The sequence below is a fragment of the Drosophila kikkawai genome, chromosome 3L, assembly GCF_030179895.1.
Source record: "Drosophila kikkawai strain 14028-0561.14 chromosome 3L, DkikHiC1v2, whole genome shotgun sequence".
Lineage (NCBI taxonomy): Eukaryota > Metazoa > Arthropoda > Insecta > Diptera > Drosophilidae > Drosophila > Drosophila kikkawai.
Window position 1 is genome coordinate 24,241,060 of NC_091730.1, and position 26,712 is coordinate 24,267,771.

The 26,712-nt window shown below is 41.1% G+C and overlaps 6 protein-coding genes across 7 annotated transcripts; 1 reads left to right on the plus strand and 5 right to left on the minus strand.

Moving 5' to 3' along the window:
- Nucleotides 1-1,451: 1,451 nt before the first annotated feature.
- On the minus strand, nt 1,452-1,957 carry LOC108083618 (cuticle protein 70, isoforms A and B-like). The gene is made up of 2 exons (XM_017179488.3): nt 1,848-1,957; nt 1,452-1,790 (listed from the first exon to the last, which is right to left on the minus strand). Exons 1-2 carry the CDS (start codon nt 1,857-1,859, stop codon nt 1,452-1,454), a joined length of 351 nt encoding a protein of 116 aa, XP_017034977.2. The 5' UTR covers nt 1,860-1,957.
- Nucleotides 1,958-2,069: 112 nt separating this feature from the next.
- LOC108083651 (cuticle protein 70, isoforms A and B-like) lies at nt 2,070-2,653 on the plus strand. The gene is made up of 2 exons (XM_017179523.3): nt 2,070-2,210; nt 2,271-2,653. The coding sequence occupies exons 1-2, from the start codon at nt 2,199-2,201 to the stop codon at nt 2,592-2,594; spliced, it is 336 nt and encodes a 111-aa protein (XP_017035012.1). The 5' UTR covers nt 2,070-2,198; the 3' UTR covers nt 2,595-2,653.
- Nucleotides 2,654-9,602: 6,949 nt separating this feature from the next.
- brv1 (brivido-1) lies at nt 9,603-11,959 on the minus strand. Its single transcript, XM_017179487.3, has one exon. It carries the CDS (start codon nt 11,875-11,877, stop codon nt 9,700-9,702), a length of 2,178 nt encoding a protein of 725 aa, XP_017034976.1. The 5' UTR covers nt 11,878-11,959; the 3' UTR covers nt 9,603-9,699.
- A 2,708-nt stretch (nt 11,960-14,667) lies between these two features.
- Nucleotides 14,668-20,587, minus strand: LOC108083748 (venom acid phosphatase Acph-1). 2 transcript variants are annotated; one of them, XM_070285911.1, is made up of 6 exons: nt 19,640-20,587; nt 19,411-19,604; nt 16,905-17,003; nt 16,451-16,534; nt 15,758-15,916; nt 14,668-15,570 (listed from the first exon to the last, which is right to left on the minus strand). In XM_070285911.1, exons 2-6 carry the CDS (start codon nt 19,570-19,572, stop codon nt 14,860-14,862), a joined length of 1,215 nt encoding a protein of 404 aa, XP_070142012.1. In that variant the 5' UTR covers nt 19,573-19,604; nt 19,640-20,587; the 3' UTR covers nt 14,668-14,859. The 2 variants fall into 2 exon arrangements, with proteins under 2 accessions (XP_070142012.1, XP_017035153.1); XM_017179664.3 differs by having other exon boundaries at nt 19,411-20,586.
- A 705-nt stretch (nt 20,588-21,292) lies between these two features.
- On the minus strand, nt 21,293-23,606 carry LOC108083747 (venom acid phosphatase Acph-1). Its single transcript, XM_017179663.3, has 5 exons — nt 23,346-23,606; nt 22,518-22,616; nt 22,373-22,456; nt 22,154-22,312; nt 21,293-22,091 (listed from the first exon to the last, which is right to left on the minus strand). The coding sequence occupies exons 1-5, from the start codon at nt 23,520-23,522 to the stop codon at nt 21,384-21,386; spliced, it is 1,227 nt and encodes a 408-aa protein (XP_017035152.1). The 5' UTR covers nt 23,523-23,606; the 3' UTR covers nt 21,293-21,383.
- A 201-nt stretch (nt 23,607-23,807) lies between these two features.
- On the minus strand, nt 23,808-26,108 carry LOC108083645 (venom acid phosphatase Acph-1). Its single transcript, XM_017179516.3, has 5 exons — nt 25,233-26,108; nt 25,005-25,088; nt 24,792-24,950; nt 24,202-24,729; nt 23,808-24,116 (listed from the first exon to the last, which is right to left on the minus strand). The coding sequence occupies exons 1-5, from the start codon at nt 25,530-25,532 to the stop codon at nt 23,919-23,921; spliced, it is 1,269 nt and encodes a 422-aa protein (XP_017035005.1). The 5' UTR covers nt 25,533-26,108; the 3' UTR covers nt 23,808-23,918.
- Nucleotides 26,109-26,712: the final 604 nt, after the last annotated feature.

The following is a 26,712-nucleotide window of genomic DNA, read 5'->3' on the forward strand; positions in this document are numbered from 1 at the left end:
CGTGCTCTTTGTGTGCGTTTATTTGTGTTGTCCAAAAGTAGAAAAAAGCTGACCTGTTAACCGGTCTGTTGTGGATTATAAAAAATTTTGTGCCAACTTGTGCCAAAATATATTTATATATCATTAAAGTGCAAAGTATATATAAACTAAATTTATTAAGCTTTTTTGCTCCATTTTGCCCCAATATATATAAATCCGTCATATTGTAGCTGTGGTTCAGTTCGCCTATGAGCAACTGCTTGATGTCTGTATAGAAAACAATCGGAAAGCATCCGCAGTTGCGGTATGAAAGTTTAAACTTTGCTTTAAGATATAGCTGACTTATACGGTAAGGCAATGTCTGGCCATACTCTTCTGATTTGCAAATAGAGAATATTTATTCGTTTACACTGTTCTGTGTACTGTAACATCATGTGGTTCCTTCCTATGAAACTAAAAAATAAGCGAAACAAGAAAGGAAGCTAACTTCGGCACGACGAAGTTTGTATACCCTTGCAGATTGGTTTTCATATTTATATTATAAATTATAATGCCGAAAACAGACACTAAACAGAGTTTCATAACATTTTACCTATACTTATTATGTTTACAGTTTGACAGTTACAGTTATACATTCACAGCTTTACATTTTCTCTACATCTACGGATCGCTTCTATGGCAGCTATATGATATAGTTGTCCGATTTTCATTAAATTTATACAAAAATTCTATAATAATAAGTAAAGCTCATATCTCAGAGTAGATGAAAATAAGTTGAAAAACAACGAAGTTATAATTTTTTCTATTACTTTCCCTATCGTTCCTATGGCAGCTATAAGATATAGTCGTCCGATTTTCATAAAATTTATACCAAAATTCTGAAATAATACCAGAAGCTCATGTTTTAAATTAGATTAAAATACGTTGAAAAACAACGAAGTTATAATTTTTTCCATTAATTTACCGATCGTACCTATGGCAGCTATAAGATATAGTGGTCAGATTTTCATAAAATTTTTACCAAAATTCCGGAATAATATAAAATGGCTATATCTCAAAAATGATGGAATAATATTGAAAAACAGCCAAGTTATAATTTTTTTTCCAAAAATTTGTCGAACATTTGTATGGCAGCTATATGATATAGTCGTCCGATCCGGCCCGTTCCGACATATATAGCAGTGAGAGTATATAGAAGACTATATGCAAAGTTTCATTCAGATAGCTTTAAAACTGAGGGACTAGTTTGCGTAGAAACGGACAGACGGACAGACGGACATGGCTAGATCGACTCGGCTGTTGATGCTGATCAAGAATATATATACTTTATAGGGTCGGAAAGGTCTCCTTCACTGCGTTGCAAACTTCTGACTGAAATTATAATACCCTGCAAGGGTATAAAAATAGCTCCCGAAAGTACATTCCTAATAGAGACATTCATTTATTTATCTTATTGATCACAGTTTAATTATTTAGACGAGAAGGGGGGAAGGAACAGCGGCATAACTAAGAGGAGCGCTGTACGCCAGAGGGGAAGCGTATGCCAGGGGAGCGGCAAGAGGGGCAGCGGCATACTTCGCAATCACGGGAGCAGCCAGAGGAGTTGCCACGGGAGCGATCACGGGAGCAGCAGCGATTCCATTGTAGTTCCTGGCGATCACCTGGCTGCTCGTGGCAGTCACCACAGGAGCAGGAGCGGCCACTACAGCTCCGGGAGAAGCGTAGGCCAAAGGAGCAGTGTATGCCAGAGGAGCTCCAAGAAGTCCAGGCTTAGCAGCGGCGCAGGCAATGATGGCCAGGATGACAACAGCCTGCGGGTGAAAATGCGTTAAATCAATTTATCCAGACTCTTCAGAGTCGAAACTCACGGATTTGAACATTTTGCTTGTAGGATTAGCTGCTGGTAGTTCGGAGACTTGAACTTGTCTGATGTAGTTTAGCACCTTCCATGGAGCTATTTATACACCATCAACGCAGATACTGTGACCTCAGGGTAACAAATTCAGTGGCCATTGTCAGTTACTCGACATTCAGCAGTGGGAATTCACATAAATAATTGTAAAGTGCAAATGGTAACGGGATACCGATCGAGCATTTCAATGAACTGAATGCGTCACAGCTGAAGATGGATTTTGGGTATAAATAGGCTCGAGCCGGGGCAGTGGAACATCAAACAGTTACCAGCCTTCCAAAGAAGCCAAGCAAATAATCACGCCAACATGTTCAAATCCGTAAGATCTCTAGGAAAGGAGCCTTAGGGAGTTTAATTAATCACACCTTCTGCTGTACAGGCCGTCGTTGTCCTCGCTCTCGTTGCCTGCGCTGCTGCCAAGCCAGGACTTCTGGGTGCTCCTCTGGCCTACACCGCTCCCCTTGCCTACAGTTCTCCCCTGGCTTATGCTGCCCCCGCTGCTGTTGTCGCCGCTCCTGCTCCGGTGGTGACTGCCACGAGCAGCCAGGTGATCGCCAGGAACTACAATGGAATCGCAGCTGCCCCCGTGATCGCTCCCGTGGCCACTCCTTTGGCTGCTCCTGTGATTGCCAAGTACGCCGCGGCTCCGTTCGCAGCACCCATTGCCACTCCTTTGGCCTTCTCTTCGCCTCTGGTTCTGTAAAGCTTTAAAGCCACATCATGCGTTTAAATAAAACTCACTACGACTGATTACCAACTGAACTGACAAAGCTCTTCTCCTTTAACACTGTAAGTACACTAAGAGAAATTCTTTTCAATTCTCTAATTCAAAGTACATACATACTTTAAACACGTGTCACTTGAAAAAATATTGTAGGCTTCCAAAAATGACTCTTAACTTTTACTATTACTCATACATCGAAGACCATGCGGCAACTGTGTTTCTCGCAGTGCAACAATCCAATTTTGCTCCTTGGGCCGTGGTTATTTGTTAGTTTTGCGTTTCCGCTTATCTAAAACGCTTTCATGGCGCATTTCATGCATTGATGCACAATTTAAATGGCCATTTTTGCGTTCGCGCGTTTAGATAGCTTCTCGGCAGCTGCCAGAAGCCAAAGGAAGAACCGAAAAAATCCCCGGCATATGTTATCGCCTGCCACAGGGTTGGAAAGCCTCATATTCTCAAGGATTTGCGCGTTGGCGCTTTACTTTCCTTTCCTTTTTATTTTTGTGTTGCCAAAGGCTGGCCTTTAATTTGATTAGTTACAAATTGCGATAACAAAAACCGAGAGTTCCAGGAGGTGGCAAATGCGTTGCATAATTAAGTTACCTGCCAGGTGGACGTCACGCCCCGAACGAAAAATCTGCAACTGCATCTGACAAAAGGAAAAACTGAAGCGAAATGTAAAATGTATAAAAGTGGGAACGCGACTTTTGGGTTTGCCCGTCTAAATAATTAAAAGTTCGCCCTTGCCCAGCGTCCGCGCCCTTTATTTTTTGTCGGTTACGTTTTTGTTTGCCATTTTGTAATTGCTGTTAATGGCAAAAACAAGCAAAACAGTGCACAGCCTCGACTGTGGAAATTCGGGAGCGCCAGGACGAAAATTCTCCCGACTCTACACGAGTTTTGCATTAAAAAAGCCCGCGCATGTCGGGGCAGGATGTAAAAAATGTGTCTTGAGGCTGGAAACAAATATTCAGATACCCTTTATTAAATGCACTGCTATGGGAGCTTTTTCCAAAGGAGAAATAACCTTTGTGCCTGATTCTATATGATATAATATTAATTTAGATCCATTTTGAACTTATTTTCCAGGCAGAATCTGGCTTAATATTTTGTTTAAGTTATTTTTAATAGCAGAACTACTAGTTATAGAAATGTACTAATAAGTTAACATATATTAACGCTTTTGGTTATTGTTTTTATAGCAATATATGTATAACATTAAAAGCTGTATAATTCAATATTTTCGTAAATTAGTGATAATTCAGAACAGACCAAATGCACCACAAATATCAAATATAATTATTTACATACAAATAATGCTAATTTTTATTTTCAATCATTTACCATTTAAATAAAGAACTTTAAAAACGCAACTTAAGTTTCGACTATAGCGACTTACATAGCTAAAGAACAAATATACACATAAAACTTACTTTTTTAATGAGTTTTGATAGATTTAAAAATAAATTAAATATTTTTAATTTGTTCTTTATTTATTAGCTCAACAAAGAAGTACTTATTAAATCAAGTATACTTGATTTATAATTATTATAATTTATTATTAAATCAAGTATACTTGATTTAATAATAAATTATAATAATTATAAATCCACAGGAAAGAGCATATAAAATGTCAAAGACAGCCCGAAAATGCAGTTAGTACTGCTCTCTAGGTCCAGATTCGGAAAATTCAAAAAGAAAGAGGGCCTAGTTACAAAACTTTATGACTTGTTTATGCTCCTTCCAGTCCCTTCTGCCGTTTGTTTGAAGGTAGATGTTTTCCGCTGGCTGTTAATTTTGTTTGCCGACAAGGCGCAAAATGGCTGAATAATGGCCCGGCGACATTTCGCTTAATGTTTGACTTGGCTGCAACACGAAATCTGATGCAGGATGCTCCGAAACACGACTACACGAGCCATGGCATGTTTGCTAAGATTATTTTCTTGTTTTCCATTTAATTTGATTATGAGAAAGGATTACGCGGGTTAACAATGTGCAGGCAGAGTTCTGGGTTTATTCTTTATCGTTGGGTTTATTATTTAATACATTTTTCATAATTAAGTAGTAACAAGTATTTGAGAAACTATAAAAAACATATTTAAATCATAAAAGTCATAAAGGTATTTTACGCACAATTCAGTAAACATTTTTTTGTATTAATTTTCTGTGAGTAAATTGGTTTTTAGTACAACAAAACTCTCGTTTTTAATAACACAAGTTAAAAAATGATTTTCAATGCTTTCCGAGTTACCTTTTTGTGAATACAAATATTTCGGAAGAATGCGATTAAATAAACTAAATATTGATGGTAATTATACATAATTTAATGGGGCTTCCGTTGAAATCCAATCTGTTCAGCCCACCCTCGATTTGCTCCCTACTAAAATCTTGGATGCTCTCCGGCGCCCTGGCTAATGATCCCGGACCCAGGCCTATCCTTGGCCAAATGCTGCCAGAAGCCAAGGAACAATGGGGAGGGGTATCCCTCCAAAACCTGCCTCCGCCTATCTATACGGCTAATTAGGCTAAACAAATTATGGAATATGATTAATAGAGAGCACGGGCTGGCAATTAACTTTTTGCGATAAATACGGCGGAAAATAAAATATATGTATATGTTTGAATTAATGTGGACCGGAATTGCAGGCAAATTTATTGACCCCACCCGCCCCCGGGCAGTCTCAAAGGAAGGATTTGTCCTGCGATTTAACAATTCACGTAGTGACATTTGCATTTTTGATTGCCCCAATATTTCTTGCATTGCTTTTGGCCATCGTTTGTTTATGGCTGTGGTCCCCCCTCCTTAGACATTGCTCGCAAAAAGGTGTAGGCGCTGGAAACGTGTCGCGTAAATTAAAAAGGTTTGGGTTTTTGCGGCTTAAAAAATGTTAGCCCAAAGGTCAGCGTGGCTTTAAAATTTTCCCAGCAAAGTTTTATGCAAATCATTTTTTGTATACTTTTTTGTTTGGTCGTGACATTATGTCGGTTCGGTGGTCTTTTGCTTTTTCTGTAGTCAATGTCATTTACTAAATTGTTGTTGTTTTTTGTAGGGTAGCCAGGGGAGAATTTCAATCAAAAGGGCTCTCTTTTTTCATCACGGATTAAAGACAAAGTAGATGTGTTGTATTTCCTGGCAATTGTTTATGGAAACTCCTGCTCCTCCTCCGCTCGAATTTGGGAAATGAAGGAATATCTTTGCTGGTTTTTGGGTGGGGGTGTTCGTGATCAAGTAGCGGCAAACATAAAAATAAAATAAAGAAAAAGACGAATCCCCCCAGCCGCGGTGAGAGCTCCCACACTCACACACGCACACTCCTTCGAAGGATTCAGGAATTCAGGACTCGAGGAGTGACGTGTTTGGCGCTGCAGCAGCACTTAACCTTGGCTGTACACCGAGGACACGGCACTCGAGTTATGAATTAAATCCTGCCACGAGTCCTGTCGGCAGAGATAGCTAGCTCACACACGGCCACTCGTATCTCCGCGGAGACTTTAACCCAAAATCCTGCCACGACGAAGTTGGATGGGAGAGAGCGCTTTCTACTACGACTTCCATTCAGCAGTTTCTCTTCCAGAGAGAATTTTCTGACCTAAAGAGAGTTTGGCTTACTGAGGGATTCCTAAAGAGAACTCGAACAAAATCGGCCGGGAAAATGTTTGTGGGGTATTCTTAAAGGGCGGTCGACAAGTTGCTGATTTAACTGAATAATACAATCTTTTTACGAATTTTTAAGTATTTTTAATAACATTTTTTTTAAGAGTTCAAGGTTGGTATTCTATAAGATTACTTTTAATTCGAAAAGTTTTAAAGCAGGAGATTGCTTATCTAATATTTAAAAAACAAACATAATAAGGGAAGCCTGATCGGCATAAATAATAAATATAATAATATTATTAATTTATTTCTTTACAATCAAACAGCTGAATACTTTAATTGTATACTTTCGGCATCTCTGTTTATAAAAATATATGAATTTATATCAGATAAACAGGAGCTATTATGTTTTCAAGAATTTAAGAATTCATCTATTCTATACTATAAACATGGTAGCCACCTAATAAGTATGGTTACTTTGCTAAGCCAAGGACCTTGAAATCGGATTCAGTGTCTTGAACCATTTCTTATATAGTTCTAATAGTTATAATATATGGGCATTTCCATGGTGTCGCACGCGACATTCGTACGCATTCAAAGCAAAAAAAAGTATGGTACATTTTATTTTTATTTCTTTTAAAAATATTAACTTATAGCTCTTGCCTAGGGCTATAATTGGTGTTAGTGTTGATTTTGAGTGTATGCTCAAAATTAAGAAATTTAAAAAAAAAAAAGGGTTCGCACGCGACAAAAACAGAAGTCACTTTACGCGGCGAGCTGTTTAAACACAGATTTTAGGGAAACGGCTGGGAATATTTTAATGAAACAAATTTTAAAATGTTATGCGACAATGTCATTTTCATATGCTTTTATTTACAATCAGAAATTAAGCGTAGTTTATTTTTTATTTAATTTTAATAAGGTGTCGCACGCGACAGTTTTTATCATAATACTTTGCATGTAATTTTTTACTATTTAAGTAAATTAGAAGGGCATATATCCTTTTTATTTCGACTTTTTGCATTCTTCTTGTGATGTTAGTAAACAACAGTCAAAGCATAATGCCTCGGTTTGGATGTAATTACCAAAAGAAAACAGGCCCATTTTTATGATGTTTTTCATCAAAATAATGAAAAATCGTGTTTGCGCGAATATGCATTCGAATATTTCGAAATTTGTTTTAGAATATGATAAAACCCTTCAAATTTAATCAATTGACCTTTTCCTAATGTTACTATGTTGGAAAAAAAACATTTTAGAGAAGTTTTAGTTTTTTGGCCGCGGTTGACATTTCTGTGGAAATGCCCATATTATAATTTTAGTCAGTACTATGCAACGCAGTAAAGGATTAATTTCCGCCCCCATAAAGAGTGTTTATTTTTGATTAGCATCAACAGCCGAGTCGATCTAGACGTGTCCGCCTGTCCGTTAGTCCGTTTCTATGCGAACTTGGCTTTCAGTTTTTAAGCTATCTGAATAAAAATGTTGTTTTCTTCATTCTTTATTCATAGGCATATATATCGACATATGTATAGCCGTCATAGGAACGATCGGAAAATGTTTAGAAAAAAAAGAGATAACTTTTAAAGTTGTCATTTTCATTTAGTCAAAGCTATCTTTAATTTGTTAACTTTATGAAAATCGGACTACTTGATATTGCTGGCATACGAACGATCGAAAAGTACCTACACAGTTAGAATTATAACAATTATACATTGCAATAGGGAAATTTTTATTATTTTAGAATTTCGGTTTTACTGATAACTCAGTACATGACAATAAATATCTATGAGTAACTTTAATGAAACTTATGATAAAATCGTTGTGTTTCAAAATATATACATATGTATTTAAACATATTTATATTTCGATGCTTAAACGCTGAGATATATTAGTAATTTTATACAATTAAAAAAAAAAAAGTATGAATGTACTAACTTATTTCACAAATTAATAATTATAAATACATTATAACAATTTCATTCGTTTCTCGTTTCTCGATCACCTGCACAAATGGAGAACTTTCTTAATCTGAATTCTCTTCAATAAGTGGAATATGTGGATGTACTGATCTATAAATGAATGCCGGAATGAAAACTGCAGGAAGACCAACGAAACGAACGCCTGCTTTCGGGGATAGTTTTCCGCAGAGTCTGTGTCACAACAGGCAACTGCCGAATGCCAGCAGCCCTGGCCGGCGGGCAAAAAGTAATGCATACTTTTAAATGCTGATTGTGTCGCATACAAAAAGATGAAAAATGTGAAACTTTTGGGGCAGCTCACTCCCACAAACACACACGCACCGAAAGCCAGTCCACATGGCTCCTGAGTTGGCCACTCTTTCTTTTACCGTTTGTCTTCAGGTAGCACACACTCAGCAACCCAAACCCACCTCACCTAAGCCAGCCGAGTAAAATCCAGAAACAGTCAGGTTGTTAAAACTTTTAAATTGAGGGCGGGGATCATTTGTGATTTCTGCCGTCTGGGCGGTGGAAATAAAAAGCTAGAAACCTGCAAAGTTGCAGTCACGACACAAGCGCTCTGTCACTGCTCATTTGTTGCTAATAATTATAAAAGTTTTCCCAGTCCCCCCGAGTGACAAGTACCGCAAAAAATATATAGAAAAACACTTGCCAGACTGGCTGTCTGTTCGTCTGACGGAGAAACGGTACAAAAGTTTCGACAGCGTTTCACCAGCAATTGTTTAGCTTGGGAGATCGGTTTGAAAATGTTTGTAAGTCCATTTGGGCGTTAGCATTTAGCTCGGATTTCGCTGGGAATAGTTTGCAGTTGGACCCGGCCTAAAAGCATGCCGTATTAAATTTTTATTTGCCTACTTCATAACAATAGTGAATTGGCATCGCATCGGGAAGGATAAAATAGTAAGGGGTGTGCATCCCCCCTCGCCAAGTCATTTAGTTCGGCGACTTGGAGCGCAGCCAGGATGCTGGGATGGCAAACAAGTCGAACAAAGCGAGCGCCAAATTGCCTTAAAAGCCTTTTCAAGTCTAAAGTTTTGCCTGTTTGCGCATAATTATTTAGCCATGACATAAACAAAAAGAGCACCCAAACCAATAAAGTATTTACTCTTATGATGGGCATAATATTTCACGAAAAAAGGACCTTAAGAGATTATCCTGGAAGCGTCGTTTTAGGAAGGAATTCGGAGTCAAATATAGCAGAGCAAACTACCATATTTAGTTACTTATTTGTATAATTTACTTTAAATTATAACAAATATTTTAAGATCTGAAATTGATTGAAATAAATTCCGTAAATATGAATATGGCTTATTAAGTTTGTTCATTATTCTCAAATCTAAAAAAGAAAGAAGACAATGTTCACAAATAAAAACAAATGTTGCTAGCAGCATAAGAAACCTTCTCTGAACATTTACTTTGTCGTAAAAAACCTCGCAGGCTTTTTACAGATTAATTATATATTCATTATTTATATTAATTATTTTTGTTTTTATTTATTTTCGCTTTAATGACTGAGGCCAGATGGGCGAGGATTCTCGTCTTTCTTGAGAGGTAGCAGATGGCCTTCGTCGTCTCCGAACATCAACCGCTCGACCAACTCCAACTGGGTTTGCAGAATGGCCATCACAGTCATCGATTTCTCAATTCGCTCCCTATATCTAAGTTGCATTAGACTGTCGTCTTTATTTCTAGGGGCTTCTTCGTGTTTCTTTCCAACTTTCTGTTTATGTTCACGCTGTTTTAATTCACGCTGAATATTCTCGGCAACAGTGTGGTCCCTTGGCAAATATTTCCGTTTCAACCCGAAAATTTTATGGAAAAAGTTAATTACGTACGCGTACTCTACGCGAAGGAACTGGAAGTATGTCAAATGACTCTTTTGCTTCTTGTCTCTTAGCGCCTTGACTAGTGCCATCTGATTCTCCAGCATGGATACAATTACGTTGATGAGCAACATCTTCACCACAACGGCCAGAATACCGTAAAATACAATTCCAATCCACTTTCCCCCGTAGAAGAGATCCCTTGGCGCGACATGGCTGCTAAAGCCAAAGGCGAAGCAGGTGAGGGAAATGATTCCCTTCATTATAGTGCTAAACTGAATGGCGTTATTGCCATTCATGGTGATCGCTGCAATGCCAATGCCAAATAGAAAAACCATTGTCACCATGATCGTCCATGAAAGCGCATACCGGGCCAGATATAGAGTAGTCGTGAAGAGGCGGAAGGTGCTGGAAAACTGCATTGCCTTCCAGAGACGCATCGTGACTAGCGCCATAGAAAAGCCTTCTAGTATATTGCACAGGTAGGTCACCGTTGCCGGCTCGGTGAAGTTGATAAACTCGACCATCACAGAAATTTCCACTCGTCTGATCATTGCTTGGACCAAGTTATCCCGATATCCACGGATCACCACCGACACCGTACAGAGTATCAGGATCAAGGCATCTACTAGCATCCACGGATCCTTCAGCTGTTTGGGCTCGTACCACACCTTGACCCAAAAGGCCTTGGCAAATAGCAACCAGGCAATGACGAAAACGTACAGAGCCGCCACTGCAACACACGAGACGTCATTCACGCGCTTCAGAAACGTGGAGCTCCTGATCTTCACGTGCGTTTGGATTCCCCCAAACGGATACTGCTCCACCCACAGTGTGCAGACGCTGAAGAGGTTCGCATCCGCGTTATACAGAGTGAAGTCCATAAACAGCGCTGAGGTATTCAAGTCCAGCCACTTTTTGTCCCTTAGGTAATTCAGCACCATCATGCTTTTGGCGCGGGTATCGCAGAGGAGGTTCTCGTAGCCCGTAATTTCGGGATAGGATATGAAGCCGCCTTTGTGACTGGTGCTTAGGATAATGCGGTTCTTAATATCGGGAACACGAGCCACCCACGGCTGATAGATCTGCCAGAACTTGTCCGTGTACATTTCCCTTACGTACGGCAATGTCCAGCCTTCCGAATAGTCCCTGTTGTCGAAGACGGGGTCCTTCAGTCCCCCCTTCAGTTTCCTGTTCCTCACTTGCCTCAGTCTCACCACTCCTAGCAACCTAGTCGCCTCCGCATGTTCCCACGGAATGCCACCGCTTATGTCCCCTGTGTCCGTGAAGGGATTGATTAGCGAAAGTTCGATGAAGACATACACACTCGGCAGGACGATCACATTGGAAAGACCCAAGGTCGAGGTGTGATTATACTCGAAAAGGGACCGCATGTTGGCAGTGTTAAAATATACCCACTGTTCTTCAGCCTGCTCCACGTTCATGGCCAACATTATCACAAACAGAAGGCACATTCTCTTGAGTTCCTGGGTGATCAGGTGGTACTTCAGGTTTAGTTCCTCATTGCGATGACTCTCCGTGATCAGCAGCTCACTGCGCAGAATTTGAAGCCGGAATCTAAGGCTTTCCACTAACGTCTCAGCCTTGACACTTGGATCGCGGACCACGACATCTTGAGTAGGCGGCCAAACAGCAGCATCAAGTGCCAATATGGCGAACCTGAGGGGCGTGAAGACGATGGCGTGAATCAGAACGACTGCCAGAAACGCAATCAGAATCAATTTGAACTTTTCCACCTCGTGGTTGAAGCCCGAGAACCACCATATGCAAATGCTGCATACGAATAATATAACCAGGGTCAAATAGAATATGGCGTTGCTATCGTTCTGGTCCGCCATTTTCTATAAATTGTTGCAGGACCTTACTCAGTTTTAGTTATGTTGTAGGACCTTTCTTTTGACTCTAAAAACGAGGCTTGTTTGATGAAATTCTTTTTCATTGTGGCACAGAAATGAGTTTACTTTAATTTCTTTTTAGGTTCCCGCAGAATATCATTTAATTTTCAATAATGGGAATATGAATATCGAAGGTTTTCTGCTAATTTTCTTATATTTCGCAAGACTTGAGTTGCTGCTCATTTTGTTGGCTGCTCGCAGTAATTCAAAACTCTGTAAATTATTCACCTCTCTGCTCTCTGTATCTACTGCAAGCCGGCTTTAATTTCAATTGCCTGCTGGTAGTTAGTTAACCTTGCATTTCTTGGTCCTTGTCGGGGGCCAGCCGTTTACAAATTATTGTGCTATCAGTGGCACTTCAATGGGCTCCCAGCAGTTGCCACTTAAGGCAGCCGACAAGTGCAGCAGTTCGCCACCTCAGCCGCATACCACCCACCATTTCCCTGGGCATTTTGCCACCACCCACTGGGCCTGGGCTCTGGGGGGCAGGTTCCGAAAGCCGGGACTGGCAATAAAATTCCTAAACCTTTTTTGACAAATGAAACGTGCAACAAACAAGAAGCTCAAGCAGCTGCAGGCGGCAGAGCAAGTACGGCGAAGGCTGAAAACTCGGGTGCCAGGATGCAGGACCTGGGACCTGGGACACAGGACCCAGACCCGGAATCCCCGACTGAGCCGAGCTGCAGTGCCAACAAAGATTTATGCATTTTACAGGGCAGACTACGCTTTATGCGAAACTAAACGGCAAACAGTTTGAGTGAGGAAAGCTTTCACTCTCCTTACAGAGAGAGAAAAAATGGCTAGATTGCATTTTACATATGAGATAGCTATATTATTTTCAGTCTTTCTTATCACTGAAATATTTTTGTTTTCGGAATATTTTAGTTTCCAAAATGTATCGTTTGATTTCAGTGTACTCTTAAGGGAAGCGGAAATGAAGCATCACATGCACCATGCCTTGCTTAAAGCCGGGGCTTCGGGGGAGGAAGTCTATTGTGCCTTTTAATAGACTGAACTACACGGCATCCGACTCTGAGCGCTGGCATCCTGGCACTTTGTTTGCTGGCAAACATTTGTGCAGCTTATTAATATGCACCTCCTTCCTCATCGGGATTAGCTGGAGGAGCAGGTGGCAGGTGGTCTGCCGCCCCGCTCGCAAATCGGCAAATTTTATCTCCTCGGCCAAGTGCAAAAGTTTTGGCTGTGCACGGTCCGTATCGAAAAGTCGTTAGTAAGCTGACCGCAGAAATATGTGGGGCGAAAGTGCAGCGGCTCAGTGGAAACTTGGGGCCAGCCGGACCCTGCAATGCCTTTCGTCGCAGTCGCAGTTGCAGTTGCAGTCGCAGTCGCAATCGGAGCAAAAAATGCCCAACTTCGCCCTAAGACCTGCACTTAGCCCGCACAAAAGTTTAGGAAGGCGTGCAAACTTTTTCCACTGAGCCGGAGATGAAACTGAAGCCAAAGCTGAAACTGAAGCTTCAGTCTGCTGTAAGTAGATTTGTGGACCCGGGCATATGTCTCACTCCGAGGGCAGTTGGGAGCCGAGGAGCGACTGCCATAAGTAAGTGCATAATAGGGTTAATAATTATGCTAGTCTGGGAAGCAGGGGCCTGGAATGATGAAATTTATGAATGTGGAGTCCCTGGATGATGAGCGTCGGGATATTTATGATTTGATTAAACGAAAGAGGCTGCGCGAGATGGGGGACTTGTAAAGTTTGTCCTGGAGCAAAGGCAAGATATTATAAAGGTACGTCAGGCTAATAAAGAATAATGAGTGTTTGGAGTATAGAAATTGGTATGGAACATTTTTTATATATTCCTCAAGATATGACTCTGTTCTTAAATAAATTTATACAAATATAAATCTCGCACCCTTTCCCGCTGAGAAACCACCATTAATCATCAAAGCTCAACACATGCAGTTATAGATTTGTCAGGCACCCACACACAAAGCACGCTTCCCCTTCCGCCGGAAAATCAAATTAAGCTAAAATTAAAAGCAACAACAAACACACGAGCTGTGTGCACTCGGGGAATACTCGACGGAGAATAGTGCCATTCATGGGGACTCGTTTATTTTTTGGCAAACACACAACATATGCGTCCCGTTGACAAATAAAGTTTACAGATATGCACACACTAACACAAACAGGGAGGGGGAGGCAAAGCTGACACACACAGATAGGGCGGAAGGAGGGCCAAGAGAGATGGCAACGCACACGAGTAAACAATGGCAAACAAGCGAATGAGCAGATGGTTAGGGCCCAAAGAAATGGTCGAGGTGGCACACAACTCCCCAATGAAATAGTTTATGGTAAACCGCAATGCGAAAAATGTCACCTCCTGGCAAAAATGAGCAAGACAGGGGGCCGTGAGGGGTCCGGAGATGGAGATGGCGATGGCAATAGCAATAGAAATGGAACTGAACTGGAGCTGGGACTAGAGTTGAAGCTGGAGATGGAGGGGCGCATCCAACTGGCTAAACAAGTGCGGAAGTTGTTTGCGTTTGCCGCTGGCAAAGGCCGAGCGGAAGCGGCCTATTGGGCAATGGCGGCGACGGCAGTCTACTGTCGCCACAAAACGGAAATGAGGCAACTTGGCTGCCACATGGGGCGAAAATGACGCCGGCTGACAATATCTGACACCCAGTGCTGAACTCGGGCCCTGATCGGAACCTTAAAGCACTCTGGATCGATGGACGATAGCTCTTTTCGATTCCAAACAAATATACTTTTAGTTTATATTAATTCAACTATTCGATATTTATTGGATCGTCCCAAAATGGGTTGACGTGTTTATTCGGCTTAAGCTAACCTATGAACCTAACTTGGTGGATGTGGCTTACTGGTGAGTCTGTGGCAGTCCCACTCCCTGAGAATTGTAGCACCTTTACGAATTTTACTTGGGGACTAGATTCTGGTCTTTATGGCCCTCGCAGTGGTGGCTCTGTGAAGCCCTCGTTTCGAGACTCGCATCGCTTGGCATCCGCTTCCGTGGGCACCACATCCTTGGCCAGCTCCAACAGCTTTTCCAAGGGGCACTGGAACTCACAGCCGGGCACCGTCAGCTTCTGGGCGGGAGCTTTGGGATCGTTGCGGAAGTATATCTCCACCCAGTATTCCCCGGTTTCCTTGTTTCTATGCAGTTCGAATAGGACCATGGAGGAGTAGCGGGGCAGCTGTCGCTCCCAGACCTTCAGGGCGGAGAGAACATTCACCACCGTCGAGTCGTGGCCCGTGTAGATGAACAGCTTTCTGCCATTGGGCTTCAGGGTTCCGTTCTTCTTCTGCTGCATTTCGTCGAACATCTTCTTGAGGAAGGGCCCGCCCTTTATCTTCTGCATTTCGGGCGTGTAGACGTTATAAACGTAACTCTGCTCGGCCAGGAACTGCATTTTCTCGGGGAAGTACGAATGGGTCCATTCGGGCAACTCCAGACCCCACTCCTGTTCGGCCAGCAGGGTCAAATACAGAGACTGCACGTCCTCGGGCTCCTTGAAGCTCAGGCCGGTGTGTTCCTCTAACTCCTTGAACATTTCCAGGTAGGGAGCGATTTCAGCTTTCACCTCAGGTAGCTCGTAGACTTCGTTAAGGGCCTCAAAATATCGGGGGCATGGAGTACGGACGAGCAGCAACTGTAAGTTAATATTAATAGGTATTAAATATAAAGTATTACTACATTATATAGTGCAAACCCTAAAAATATATTTTATTTTGTTTACTTTAAATATCGCATTGTGTTGTCATCACTTATAGATAGATTGATCTGCACTGTGAAACCGATACTTTCGATTAATCACTTCAGCTATCACGTATACGCACCGTGTCCTCATTGAGCTCCTGGGAAAAGACAGGTATGGGCTGCCAATTAAACCGACTATTCCACTCCATGTCCGTGCCCTTCGGCGGGAAGAAGGCGGCCAAAACAGTCTGCATGGTCATGTGAGTCCGCGGAACACCCGTCGCCTGAGCGTGGACCAACTATCGCAGCAAAAGAAAGCGGAAGAGAAAGCGGTGAAGCAGATATGGAAAGGGAGAAGGAAAAGGAGAAAGGAAGGAATTGAGTGATGAGCCAAGCGCGCTTGAGCTTTGCAATTTGTAAACGTCCGCACTATCAGGCCACCGCCTCACGGACGTGTTGGTAGGGGCGTATGGAATGGGTACACAGAGAGAAAATAAAGCACTAAACTTGATTATTTCACATATTTGTATTAAAATTATCAGGCAAGCTTCAGTTTCAACAACTTTTAAATTAATTATTCAATTAATATTGGATATTCAATTAAATATTGGATTATACTTTTAAGCCTTTTAAAATATTACTTTAAAATATAGTAAAATCATATTAATTAAAAAAAAATAATATAAATGAGGCTCAGTTTTTGATGGGAACACTAAAGACACCAAACATAATTTAGTGCATAAAACATTCTAAGAAAAAACTAAATCGTTTTCTCTCTGTGTAGGGCGGCAAGGGGTTGTTCGTTGTCGGTTCGTTAGTGACTGCTTACTCACATCGGGACTGTAGTTGGGCGCCAGAAATTTGCCATAACGCTTACGCAGCCAAGTACCAATGTTGAACAGCTCGCGTTTGCCATTCTGGAGCGTTGATTTATTGCATGGCATGAGCGGATGGCACGTGAGACAACACCAGAAGAAGGGCGCAGAATTGGAGAGCCGGCGAGCGTCCGAGGAGACAGAGATGGAGAGAAGTGTTATAAAATAATAAATGCCTTGCATTTTTGCAATTGCATAAACATATGCATGTGTATATGTTAATGCAGCCTTCCTCCCCCAGCCCCCCTGTTCCCTTGGCTCTACCAGCAAACATTTGCATTTCAATTTATTTAAATGCTTTGCTGGGAGAGATGGGACTGGGCCAAGGCTTGGGCTTGGGCTTGGGTTTGGGTTTGGGGGATGACGAGGCAAAAGTTTGTGCTGCCCAACTTCCAACTTTTTCTGCACTCACATTTGTTACTTGTCCCCAGCCAAATGGATAGTAGGTCTCATTTACATACGGATCCTTTGGATACGTATCCGCCGGCGTTCGTGGTCCATGTCGGAATACCTGAAGTTTAGCAATTACAATTTTTATTAGTCAAATGGATTCGCCACACTGCAGTACGACAAATAAATAACATACAGACGTGTCAGACAATCAAAAGGCAGAAACACATTAATTAGCTGGCGGCGTTAAATGGGAGAGTTTATAATTATTCTTAAATTAGTATTCAGAAAGATTTCTCTTTCTAGTAAAATTATAATTAATAGCTAATTTAAAGACCTACTATATAAATGTATCTCAAATATATTAGCTAAATTTTAAGCTGCAAACTTTTAAGGTAAACATAAATGTTTTGCTCTCTGGCTTATTAATTCTTTTACTTAAGAGCTTGTATTATTTTTATTTATTTTGAAACGAGCTAAAGACACTCCACACGCGACTGATTAATACGCATCTATGGCTCGTGCGACCCCAGATTTTCACGGAAGCATTTTCCCCGCTCGCGATCTCTGTTCCGTTTAATTGCTCCAGCTCTCGGGCTGATAAGAAGGCGTCTTGCCTGAAGGTCATCCCTGATCTCTGGATCGGACTGCGTCTATAGCCTTTTCTAGCACACTATTCTGTGGGGTGTTCAGTCCGTAGCCCACACAAAAAGCAAAAGTGCGTCGCAGTTTTATTTTATAATTTTATTTTACGTTTGACTGCGGGGACTGGTTTTTGTGCGAACTGTAATTTAGGGAGCCGGTTTTTCGGTTTTGCTTTGATTTTGTTTGGTTTTTCGGGTTTGTAATTAATTTTTGTGTTGTTTTTTGTGGGTCTTTCAAAGATGTACGAGCTGGCAAAGTTTAAAATCGACTTAATTAAAGTAAGAGTTATTTTGGCAGAATTTTTAATATATGCGTTTATACAGGTTTACTGGTTTTATTGCGACTAAATAAAAGTATTTACGTAATTAAACAGCTGGAATGAATAAATGAGCATCACGCAAACTAATTTGATACATTTTTTGCGTTCTTTAATTGGATTTCCCCAGGTTTCCATTAAGAGCCACTAAAGTTGTTAAGTGATTTTTCCAAGGTCAGCCCAAGCTTCATAAAACCAACTCACTTTTAACTCGAATTGCTGTAAAAGAATTATCTAACGCTTGGGAAATATTCTCAGCTGAACTTCTCGCCTGGCTGCACTCGATCGTGTTTTTTATCGAGAGTTGTTGGTAATTATACAATTCCACGTTATCTGAATCGATGAAACCAGACAAATGGCTCAAACAGCTGATACAATACAGGTGGTAAAAGCCAAGACTTATGCTATATCTATATCTATCAAACAAGTTCACTTTCCGTACTAATGAAAGCGATTAAGTGACCGAACAGAATCTTATCTGCTACCGGAGCTGACAGTCCGCTAAATTGTACTACAATCATAATTATGATTTAACACACGGCTACAAAAAAAAGTGCCTGCCTTTGCACTTTCCTTTAAAATGTTTATAAACAAATGCTTTATCAACAGAATGTGTGTTTTTTCACTGCCCACGTAAATGTCAATGCCACGGAATTTCTGAATGCGGTAAACAAAATTTTGTGAGCCACTGCCATAAATGTATTATGTTCGTTATCAGCTGGATTTTCGCTGTAAAGATTACTGCTGACGCCGGAATATTATTAGAAGCGGTGCTAATTGACAAGGCCTTTTTTTAGGATATGTAGTATATGACTTTAAAAAATTATAAACACATTGTGGCTGGGCTTCATCACTGTAAACTGTTTTTTTTTTTCAGGTGATATAATTTATGGGAGCTTTGTTTTTTTGCCTCTACCTATATTCCTACAGTTGTTGATATGACATATTTAATGCTTTAATGATTGTGTTCAGAGATTATTTAACTTTTAAATAAAAAAGTTTTATATCAGAAAAGGGTTTATAATGTCATAATTATATCAGTGATCGTCACCAAGTCAGAGTTGTTATTTTGTTGAGTAATTCAAAATATTAATACTACTGTAAAGAAAGCTTTTTCTTCACAAAAAGTATTGTTAGTTTCTCATATTAATTCACTAATTATTTATAAATTATTAGCAATTATAAGTATTTGATTTCAAAAATATTTGACACTGAATTTCTTGAGTATGTGATTATTACTATACATTTGTATATTTATTTAATTCACTAATTTCACTAATAATTAATATAATTTTGTGGCTTAAAGTTGTGCACATCTTTGAAAACAAGATACTTCCTTCAAGCCAAACACAAACAGAGTTTCATTTGAATTTTTGTCTGGCTTAAAATTCTTCTACCTCTAAACCACTAAACTCTATATTTTTAGTAGAGTGTAGTTATCACTTGAAGTTTCGCTGCACAGCTGTTTTGTGTTTCCGGAATTGTGTTTATTATTTAATACATTTTTAATTCCAGACTCTCAGACTTAGACTTTCGATTCATCGAGTGACGATGCGCACTGACTTACCACATGGAGCAGCTCGAGCGTGGATTTATCAGTGCCGGGATCGTAGAGCTTGGCCGACGACTCGAGCGCCGAGTGAGCGACGCACCAGATGAGAACCGCCGATGCAATTAATCCGCCAGTCATCGCTAGACAATGCCTCCGAGTGAAATGCGACCGCGGCATTTTGTTGGCCGGGCTTTATACTCGTAGAATTTGTCAGGGGCTCGGATTCTCCGCCGTCGCGCTTTGGGTCAATTCTGCGCTGTGCTCCGGTCTCCGGTTCGCCTCTTGGGAGTCAACGGTCTCGGGACAGATCGAAGACTAACTTGTTATGATGGCGTTTGGCTTGGACTTTATTTAGTTTTGTGTTTATTAAGCATACGAATTAATTAAACTAACTAATTTACAAAGACGGCGGGCAACAGGTTTTCGGACGGCAAGTGTTTCTCCGAGTGTAGAGCCACTATCTTCTGTTTGCCCTCGAATAGCTATGGTAAGCCGATAGTAATATTTATATGTTCGACTTTTCCGACCGTGGCACGCGAGCACTATCGTCCGGAACACTGCGGGGTGAGTGTCATTGCAGAGTCGAAAAGTCGAGCGTTTGACTCTTTTATCGTTCCATTATCGCCAAATGCTTTCGTCACCGTCGCCGCTCTCTTTTATTACTATTTTATTCTATTTGTCACTGTGGCCGGGGGTCTATTGTACGGGAACTATAGAGTCACATGTGTGTTTGACCGAGGGATGAGGACCAGAAGCCCGGACACCGACAACAATACCGGAGCGTTTGAGGCGTCTTGAAGCGCGCCCGCGACTTTTAATTTATATGAACTCTCGGATTTGCTCCGCTTATTTCTTTACCCGTAATCTCCTGGCTGGCGCCGCCGCCCCCGCGTCCAAATACCAACGAATTTGTCATCCGAACTGCGTGTGTGAACATTCCGGTAATAAATCGCCTTTTTTCCCGATCGAGCATTATGTTAATTTGGTATTATCCATTCGCGTTGCTTAATTGCCGAACTTGAATATCGCCTTTTGGGGCTGGGCTGGCGGCTGGTCCGGAAGCTTTTGTGGAGTGCTGGTGGTGGTGTCCATTTGCCCTTTTGTTTTGATTTTTTTGTTTTCTTTTTTTGTGTTTGCCGTTTGGTGATTTACTTCCGATCCGAGTGAGTGAAGCCGCAAATGCCAACTGTTGGGCTTTAAGTGAAACAGAGCACTTTTTATATGATGGATGTGAGCCCCAATGGGAGAGAGGGTTGATTAAGATATGCACAATGCATTTTGTAATCGAAATAGTTATTATAACATTTCATAAATTGTTGAAAATCTTAAAAGTTGTCTGTATATGCTGAAATAAAAATATTATAACGTACAAATATCATGAACAGTTCAATCTTGTGTGCTTAAAAATTATAATATTGTATTTGGAGGTGTTGTAATACTATCAATATCACTTAATACTTTAATATAGCATGTCAGAGAACGAATCTTTTAATCTTCTGAGACAAACTTCGTTTTCAACAACGATACTTAATTTTATTTTCCATAGACACAGCAACCCTCCTTAGCGTTAACTTTGCCTAAAAGTATGCCACAAAGAAAAGTATACTTTGGCATGCAAGAAACATGATTGTCTATGCTGAAGACCTGGTCTTCTTTAGTTTAGTTTAGATTTAAACAATAATAATAATAATATATTTATTTTAATAAGCAATACTCACAAGACCAACAGAAAACCTCCTAAATATAGCTTGTTAAAATATTTTAAACAAAGTTCTCAATACACCTCCTGATATTATGAAAAGTTTGTTTCATCATCAAACAAGTTCAACTCATACCTGAAAACCTATTTTATAAGTACATACACCTCCCTTGCGTGCCCGTCAATCAAACACTGAAATTAAAGTTACATCTAAGTGCTATTTATATTTCTTGTTTACATAATCTTAATACTGATCGATCAATGATCATTAATCATGGAATTCTGCTAGCTAATTATAGCTGATCTTGGCGCCTTCTAGGGTGCCCTTGGCCCTGCAGAGCTCCTCGTAGGGGGCGTTGGGTAAAATGTCCTTGATCAGCTCCTGTAACTTTTCAATGGGACACTGCTTGTCGCATCCTGGAATTTGCAACTGCTGTGGTTCCTCGTCGGGATCGTTCTGGAAGTAGATCTCAAGGAAATACTCTCCAGTTTCGGACTTCTGATGCAACTCGAAGGCGATCAGGGCCGAAAACCTGGGCATTTGAGCACTCCAAACATCCAAGGCTGACAGTACATTTGTAATGGTCCAGTCGTGGCCACAGGATAGGAACATTTTGCGATCCTTCGGCTCCAACTTGCCAGAAATCTTGGCCTGAATTTGTTTTAGCAGGAGCTCCAGGAAGAAGCCTCCCTTCATCCTGCGCAGCTCGGGCGTATATGCATCATAGACGTACGACTTTGACGCCAAAGGAAGCATCTTGGCGGGGAAATAGTCCTTGGTCCAGGAGGGCAATTCCAGACCATAAGTCTGCTCACAGAGCAGTGTGATGAATACGCTGGTGACATCATGGGCATACGTCACGTTAAGTCCGGTGATATTGGTCAGTTCCTGCAAAAGCTGGGAGTTCTCAGCATGCAGCTGCTTCACCTCCGGCAGGTTCATCACTTCGGAGACAGCCTCCTCATAGCGGGGACACGGCGCCTTCATCCTTATGCGCTGCAAATAGTAATCATATTAAATTCACAAAACAATATCCTTAAAATATAATATATTCTCACCACATCTGTTTCCTCGGGCTCCATCACAATGGGAATGGGCTGCCAGTTGAGCATCAGGTTCCACTCCATCGGCGTGTTCTCCGGCGGAAAGAGTCCGGCGAGCACCATTTGCAGTGACATCAGGGTGCGCGGCGACTCCGAAGATTGGGCACGGATCATCTGGAATGGCAAACGAACTGATTACGTTTAATGCCCCTGAGCTTGCTCCACTTATCGTACATCGGGCTGATAGTAGGGGGCCAGGAAATCTTTATAGCGCTGACGCAGTTGTTTGCCTATTTTATACAGCTCCACTTTAGCACCCTGTCAGATGGAAATTGCATTTTAATTTGGATAATCTTGCTTGTATTTGCCAAATACTCACATTGGTAAGTGCCCCCCATCCATAGGGCTCATAGGTCTCGTTGATATGTGGATCATTCGGATAAGTGTTGACGGGAGTGCGGGGGCCATGACGAAATAGCTGGCGGAAAATAAAGCACATTATAAATATTAAATATATAAAGAGTTTGGAAATGATTGCAAACATTGTAGCTAAAAAGTAATAATATATTGTATATATATAAATTAGTAAATATATAATAATAAAAATAGTAATATCTTTATACTCCCCAGCAAACAATTAGTTAAATGTAGAAATATATACTAAATAATATAAATAATACAAATAGTTTCTTTACCAGCTTTATTAGGGAAAGAATAAATCCAACAGGATAGGTGATGTTAAAGTAATTAATTATATCTTTGCCTTTAATTAAACACACGCTGATTTTAATGATTTTTAATTTATGCACCTACATCGATTCATTCCCGTAATTATTTAATTTAATTGAGTTATAATCATGCAAATTGAAATGGGGGAAACAAATTATACAATGAGTTGCCCCATAAATTTGAAGTTTAAGTTCCACTAAACCGGTTTCAGGTCTTGGTACTTAATGCAATATTACGTATACGCCGCGTAAACTGCAAGCTGGTTTCGCTTGGGGTGGCCCGAGCGGGGCTTTGAAGAGAACAGGAAGGAAAATTTACGAAATCATGGATATTTTTTTTCCTTTATACAATTTAATAACAATTAATCAGTTGTTGGGTTTATTATACGGTCTGTTGGCTTGCTTAGTTAGCAAATTTATAACGAGCACTAATTCTTAACCACTTATTTCAATATCTTTTTATTTTTTCACATATTTACCACATGCACTAGCCTTAGGGTTGAGTTGCTTTCTCCGCTCTTTGGTGGGGGAAGGACCTCTGGAGTCTTGGAAGTTTCCTCGATAGCCTGGCTAACCTCCTCGGGGATCTCGATAACACCTCCTCGAACCAGTAAGCCACAGCCCACGACGAGCAGCAAGACAAGGAACTTTAGCATTTTCGCAAAACTAAATTGTGCGAATCGTTTGGAATTAAGTGGACCGGCTTCGTTGGGGCTTGTGTGTTGAGTGACTGCATCAATAGAACTGCGGACTGCTTTTAAGTCTCGATTATGTACTCGCTCTGGCGCATACATATATACTTATATAGATAAGAGCAGCGAAGAGCAGGCGCTCAATCAGCGCAATCATCAACTACAATAGCAAACATTTCGCAAAAAATTCTATTTAATTATTTTCACACGAATATTATTCCCCCCTCCCAAGAAATTAACTCAACGATCTCCTGGTCTGTTATATATTTTGGGGATTTTTATTCTGTAGAGTATATGCATATTTTTATTCACATGGTAATACTGAGTGCAAACATTTCACTTTTGGCTACACGCTTCTCGCTAACGGCCAGTCTGATCGATTATACGCGGTGGCGGCTCCACGAAGTTGGCGTCATGGGGTCGGCACCTCTGCTCCACCGACTCGTTGGGGAGAACGTCGGCACTCAGTTCGATCAGGCGACTCAGAGGGCACCGCCGGTCGCAGTCCCTCAGCTGCAGCTGCTCCACGCACCCGTGCTCGTCGTTGCGGAGGAAGATCTGCGGTTAGGGAGGCGAGGAAGATAATTATGAGAAACCCTTAAGGAGTTACAAATTACCAGTAACTAACACTACTTTCGCTTACCTCCACATAGTATTCTCCCGTCTCCTTGTCCCTGTGAGTCTCGAAGATGGCCATCACAGCGAACCTGGGCATTTGGCGCTTCCAAACGCCCAGGGCGGACAATATATTACCAACGGTCCAGTCGTGACCTGTGTAGATATACATTCCTCGGTCCTTTGGCTTCAGGCTGCCGGCTCTCTTGGCGACCATTTCTTTATACATTTTCTTTAGGAAAGGCCCGCCCTTGATCTTCTGCATCTCAGGCGTGTAAGCGTTGTAAACGTAGCTCTGCTCGGCCAGGAACTGCATGCGATCGGGAAAGTAGTCCCTGGTCCATTCCGGCAGCTTATAGCCAAACTCCTGTTCAGCCAACAGGGTTATGTAAAGGGAATTTACATCCTCGGCACTCTGAACCAGTTTTCCGGTTAAATTAGTCAGCTCCCGGAACATTTGCTCATAGGGTTCCGTTTCTGCAACTACTTCTGGTCTCTTAAAGACCTCCTCGAGGGCCTCGAAGTAACGGGGGCAGGGTGTACGAACTAGCAGCAACTAAATCGAGCACTTATGGTTAGCAAAGATAGGGTTAGATGAACATTTATAGTAGAACCCACCGAATCCTCGTCCAGGGGTTCGGATACAATGGGAATGGGCTGCCAGTTGAGGTGTTTGTTCCACTCCATCGGGGTTCCGCGGGGCTCAAACATGCTGGCCAATGTTGTCTGCAAGGACATCATTGCTCGCGGAGAGGCAGTGGCTTGGGCATGGAGTCGCTGAGGGAATTAGAATGTTAAAAAACAGACATTTCTGGTACAACGATAACTTACATCGGGTTTGTAGTAGGGTCCCATAAAGTCCCCATAGCGGCGATGCAGCCAACGACCCATTTCAAAGAGTTCTCGTTTTCCGGACTAAAAACAAAGCAATAAAATTTAGTGCTTTTGGTCAAAATGCCAAATATTTTCATAGCCAATATAAAAGGCTAATCAACTTTGATCAGATAGATGTGTATAGTCACTTAAAATCACAACACTATAATTTTCTTTATCACTCACATTGGTCACATGTCCCCAGCCCGTTGGCTTAAAGCCATCCTTGAGGTACGGATCCTTGGGATACGTGTCGACAGGCGTGCGAATGCCGTGTCTGAACACAATGTGCACTAATTCCAAGGTGGAGTGCGTGGTGTTGGGACTGGTCTTGTAGCACTTCGATCTGGCCGCATCGTTCCAGGGAAGCTCCTTGGAGGAGGCACTGCTGTTAAGGACACCGATCACAATCACAACTCCCAGAAGGGCAGCTCCCAGGCCAAACATCGTGAGTATTTGCTTACGCGTCCAGCGTCCGAATATCATTTTGAGGCTGGATTACCTTTTATACACCTTTTTGCGAGACAACACAACACGGAAGAGCACAGAACGGATATTCAGAGCTGCCGAAAACGGGATTTTTGTTGTATTTTGTCGCGTTATTTATTTGTTTTTTGGCTAATTGCACTTCGATGCGTTGCGATTTTTACGGCATCAAACTTCTGGGTTTCAGGTGAGCTGCAAGGCGCGTGTAACTCACAGCGCGTCTGGAGCTAAAATAACGCGTTGACAGCTTGATACGGAGAACTTAAAAGAGAGATAAATCAGCGCTCGTCTATTCGGCCATAGTTGCGTCAGGTGTCGTTATTGTTGCTACTACCGATTTCGTTGTCCACTTTCCACCGAACTCGGCTGAGAGCTGGGTTTCCAAGCCAGGCTTGGCAGCTCTGAAACAAAGCGAGAAAAACCCACTAATTGGGCGTTTCTCATTGAACCAGGCAATTACGTATACGCGATGTATGAGTAGCGGAACGCCGCTTTTTGGTAGCAAACAACGGTGCCACCAACCCCTTTTGGGTCTATTTTTAGCCTTGAAACGCCCTAGGCTTGGCCAGTATGGTCTTTGGTTTGTTATTATGCGATGTTGCTGGTGATCCAGTTCCTGGCAAGTAAGTAAGTATTATAGGCTGTGGTTCCTGCATTTGTTTTTAAGCGCTCATATAAATATATCATACCTTCATAAGATCAATTATTAATGCAGATTATTTGAGTATTTTTATATAAATTAAATATTTTTATTGCACTTTTTTACTCTTAAAACAATAATACCTTCAGCATTGCTTTGATATCTTTTTATCAGATTTTCTTAGCAAATGTATGGAAATATAAGAGACAGATTATTAACCATGTAAGTAAGTTAAAAATGGATTATTTCATAGAAGATATCCCATATGCTTCATCAAATCTTCAATGTAAAAGTTAAAAATCCATGTAAATACTTTCGTGCAAATGTTTTTTTCTTTAGAAAAGTTATTTAATTCTTTTTTAAATGTACTAATATTATATACTATCAATTTTATTAAATTTAAACTTGCGAAGATGCTGCTAAATCACCATATAAACCGAGTTAGTTAAGTAATCGTAACGAGTAGACCTGTTTCCATCTCATAAAATTCACAATTCTAGATTTATTTTGACAATTATTTATTTCCCCAAAGCATCCTCT

Bases quoted from the DNA above. Each gene is read 5' to 3' on its own strand.
- brv1 (XM_017179487.3), bottom strand. From the start codon at position 11,877: ATGGCGGACCAGAACGATAGCAACGCCATATTCTATTTGACCCTGGTT.
- LOC108083748 (XM_070285911.1), bottom strand. From the start codon at position 19,572: ATGCCGCGGTCGCATTTCACTCGGAGGCATTGTCTAGCGATGACTGGC. The intron at 15,917-16,450 runs GTGAGTAAGCAG...TTGCTGCGATAG, and splicing joins CGCCCAACTACAGTCCCGAT to TTGGTCCACGCTCAGGCGAC. The intron at 15,571-15,757 runs GTGCGTATACGT...ATTAACTTACAG, and splicing joins AGGAGCTCAATGAGGACACG to TTGCTGCTCGTCCGTACTCC.
- LOC108083747 (XM_017179663.3), bottom strand. From the start codon at position 23,522: ATGCTAAAGTTCCTTGTCTTGCTGCTCGTCGTGGGCTGTGGCTTACTG. The intron at 22,457-22,517 runs GTGAGTATTTGG...TCCATCTGACAG, and splicing joins GATGGGGGGCACTTACCAAT to GGTGCTAAAGTGGAGCTGTA. The intron at 22,092-22,153 runs GTGAGAATATAT...TACTATTTGCAG, and splicing joins AGCCCGAGGAAACAGATGTG to CGCATAAGGATGAAGGCGCC.
- LOC108083645 (XM_017179516.3), bottom strand. From the start codon at position 25,532: ATGATATTCGGACGCTGGACGCGTAAGCAAATACTCACGATGTTTGGC. The intron at 24,951-25,004 runs GTAAGTTATCGT...TAATTCCCTCAG, and splicing joins GACCCTACTACAAACCCGAT to CGACTCCATGCCCAAGCCAC. The intron at 24,730-24,791 runs GTGGGTTCTACT...TGCTCGATTTAG, and splicing joins AACCCCTGGACGAGGATTCG to TTGCTGCTAGTTCGTACACC.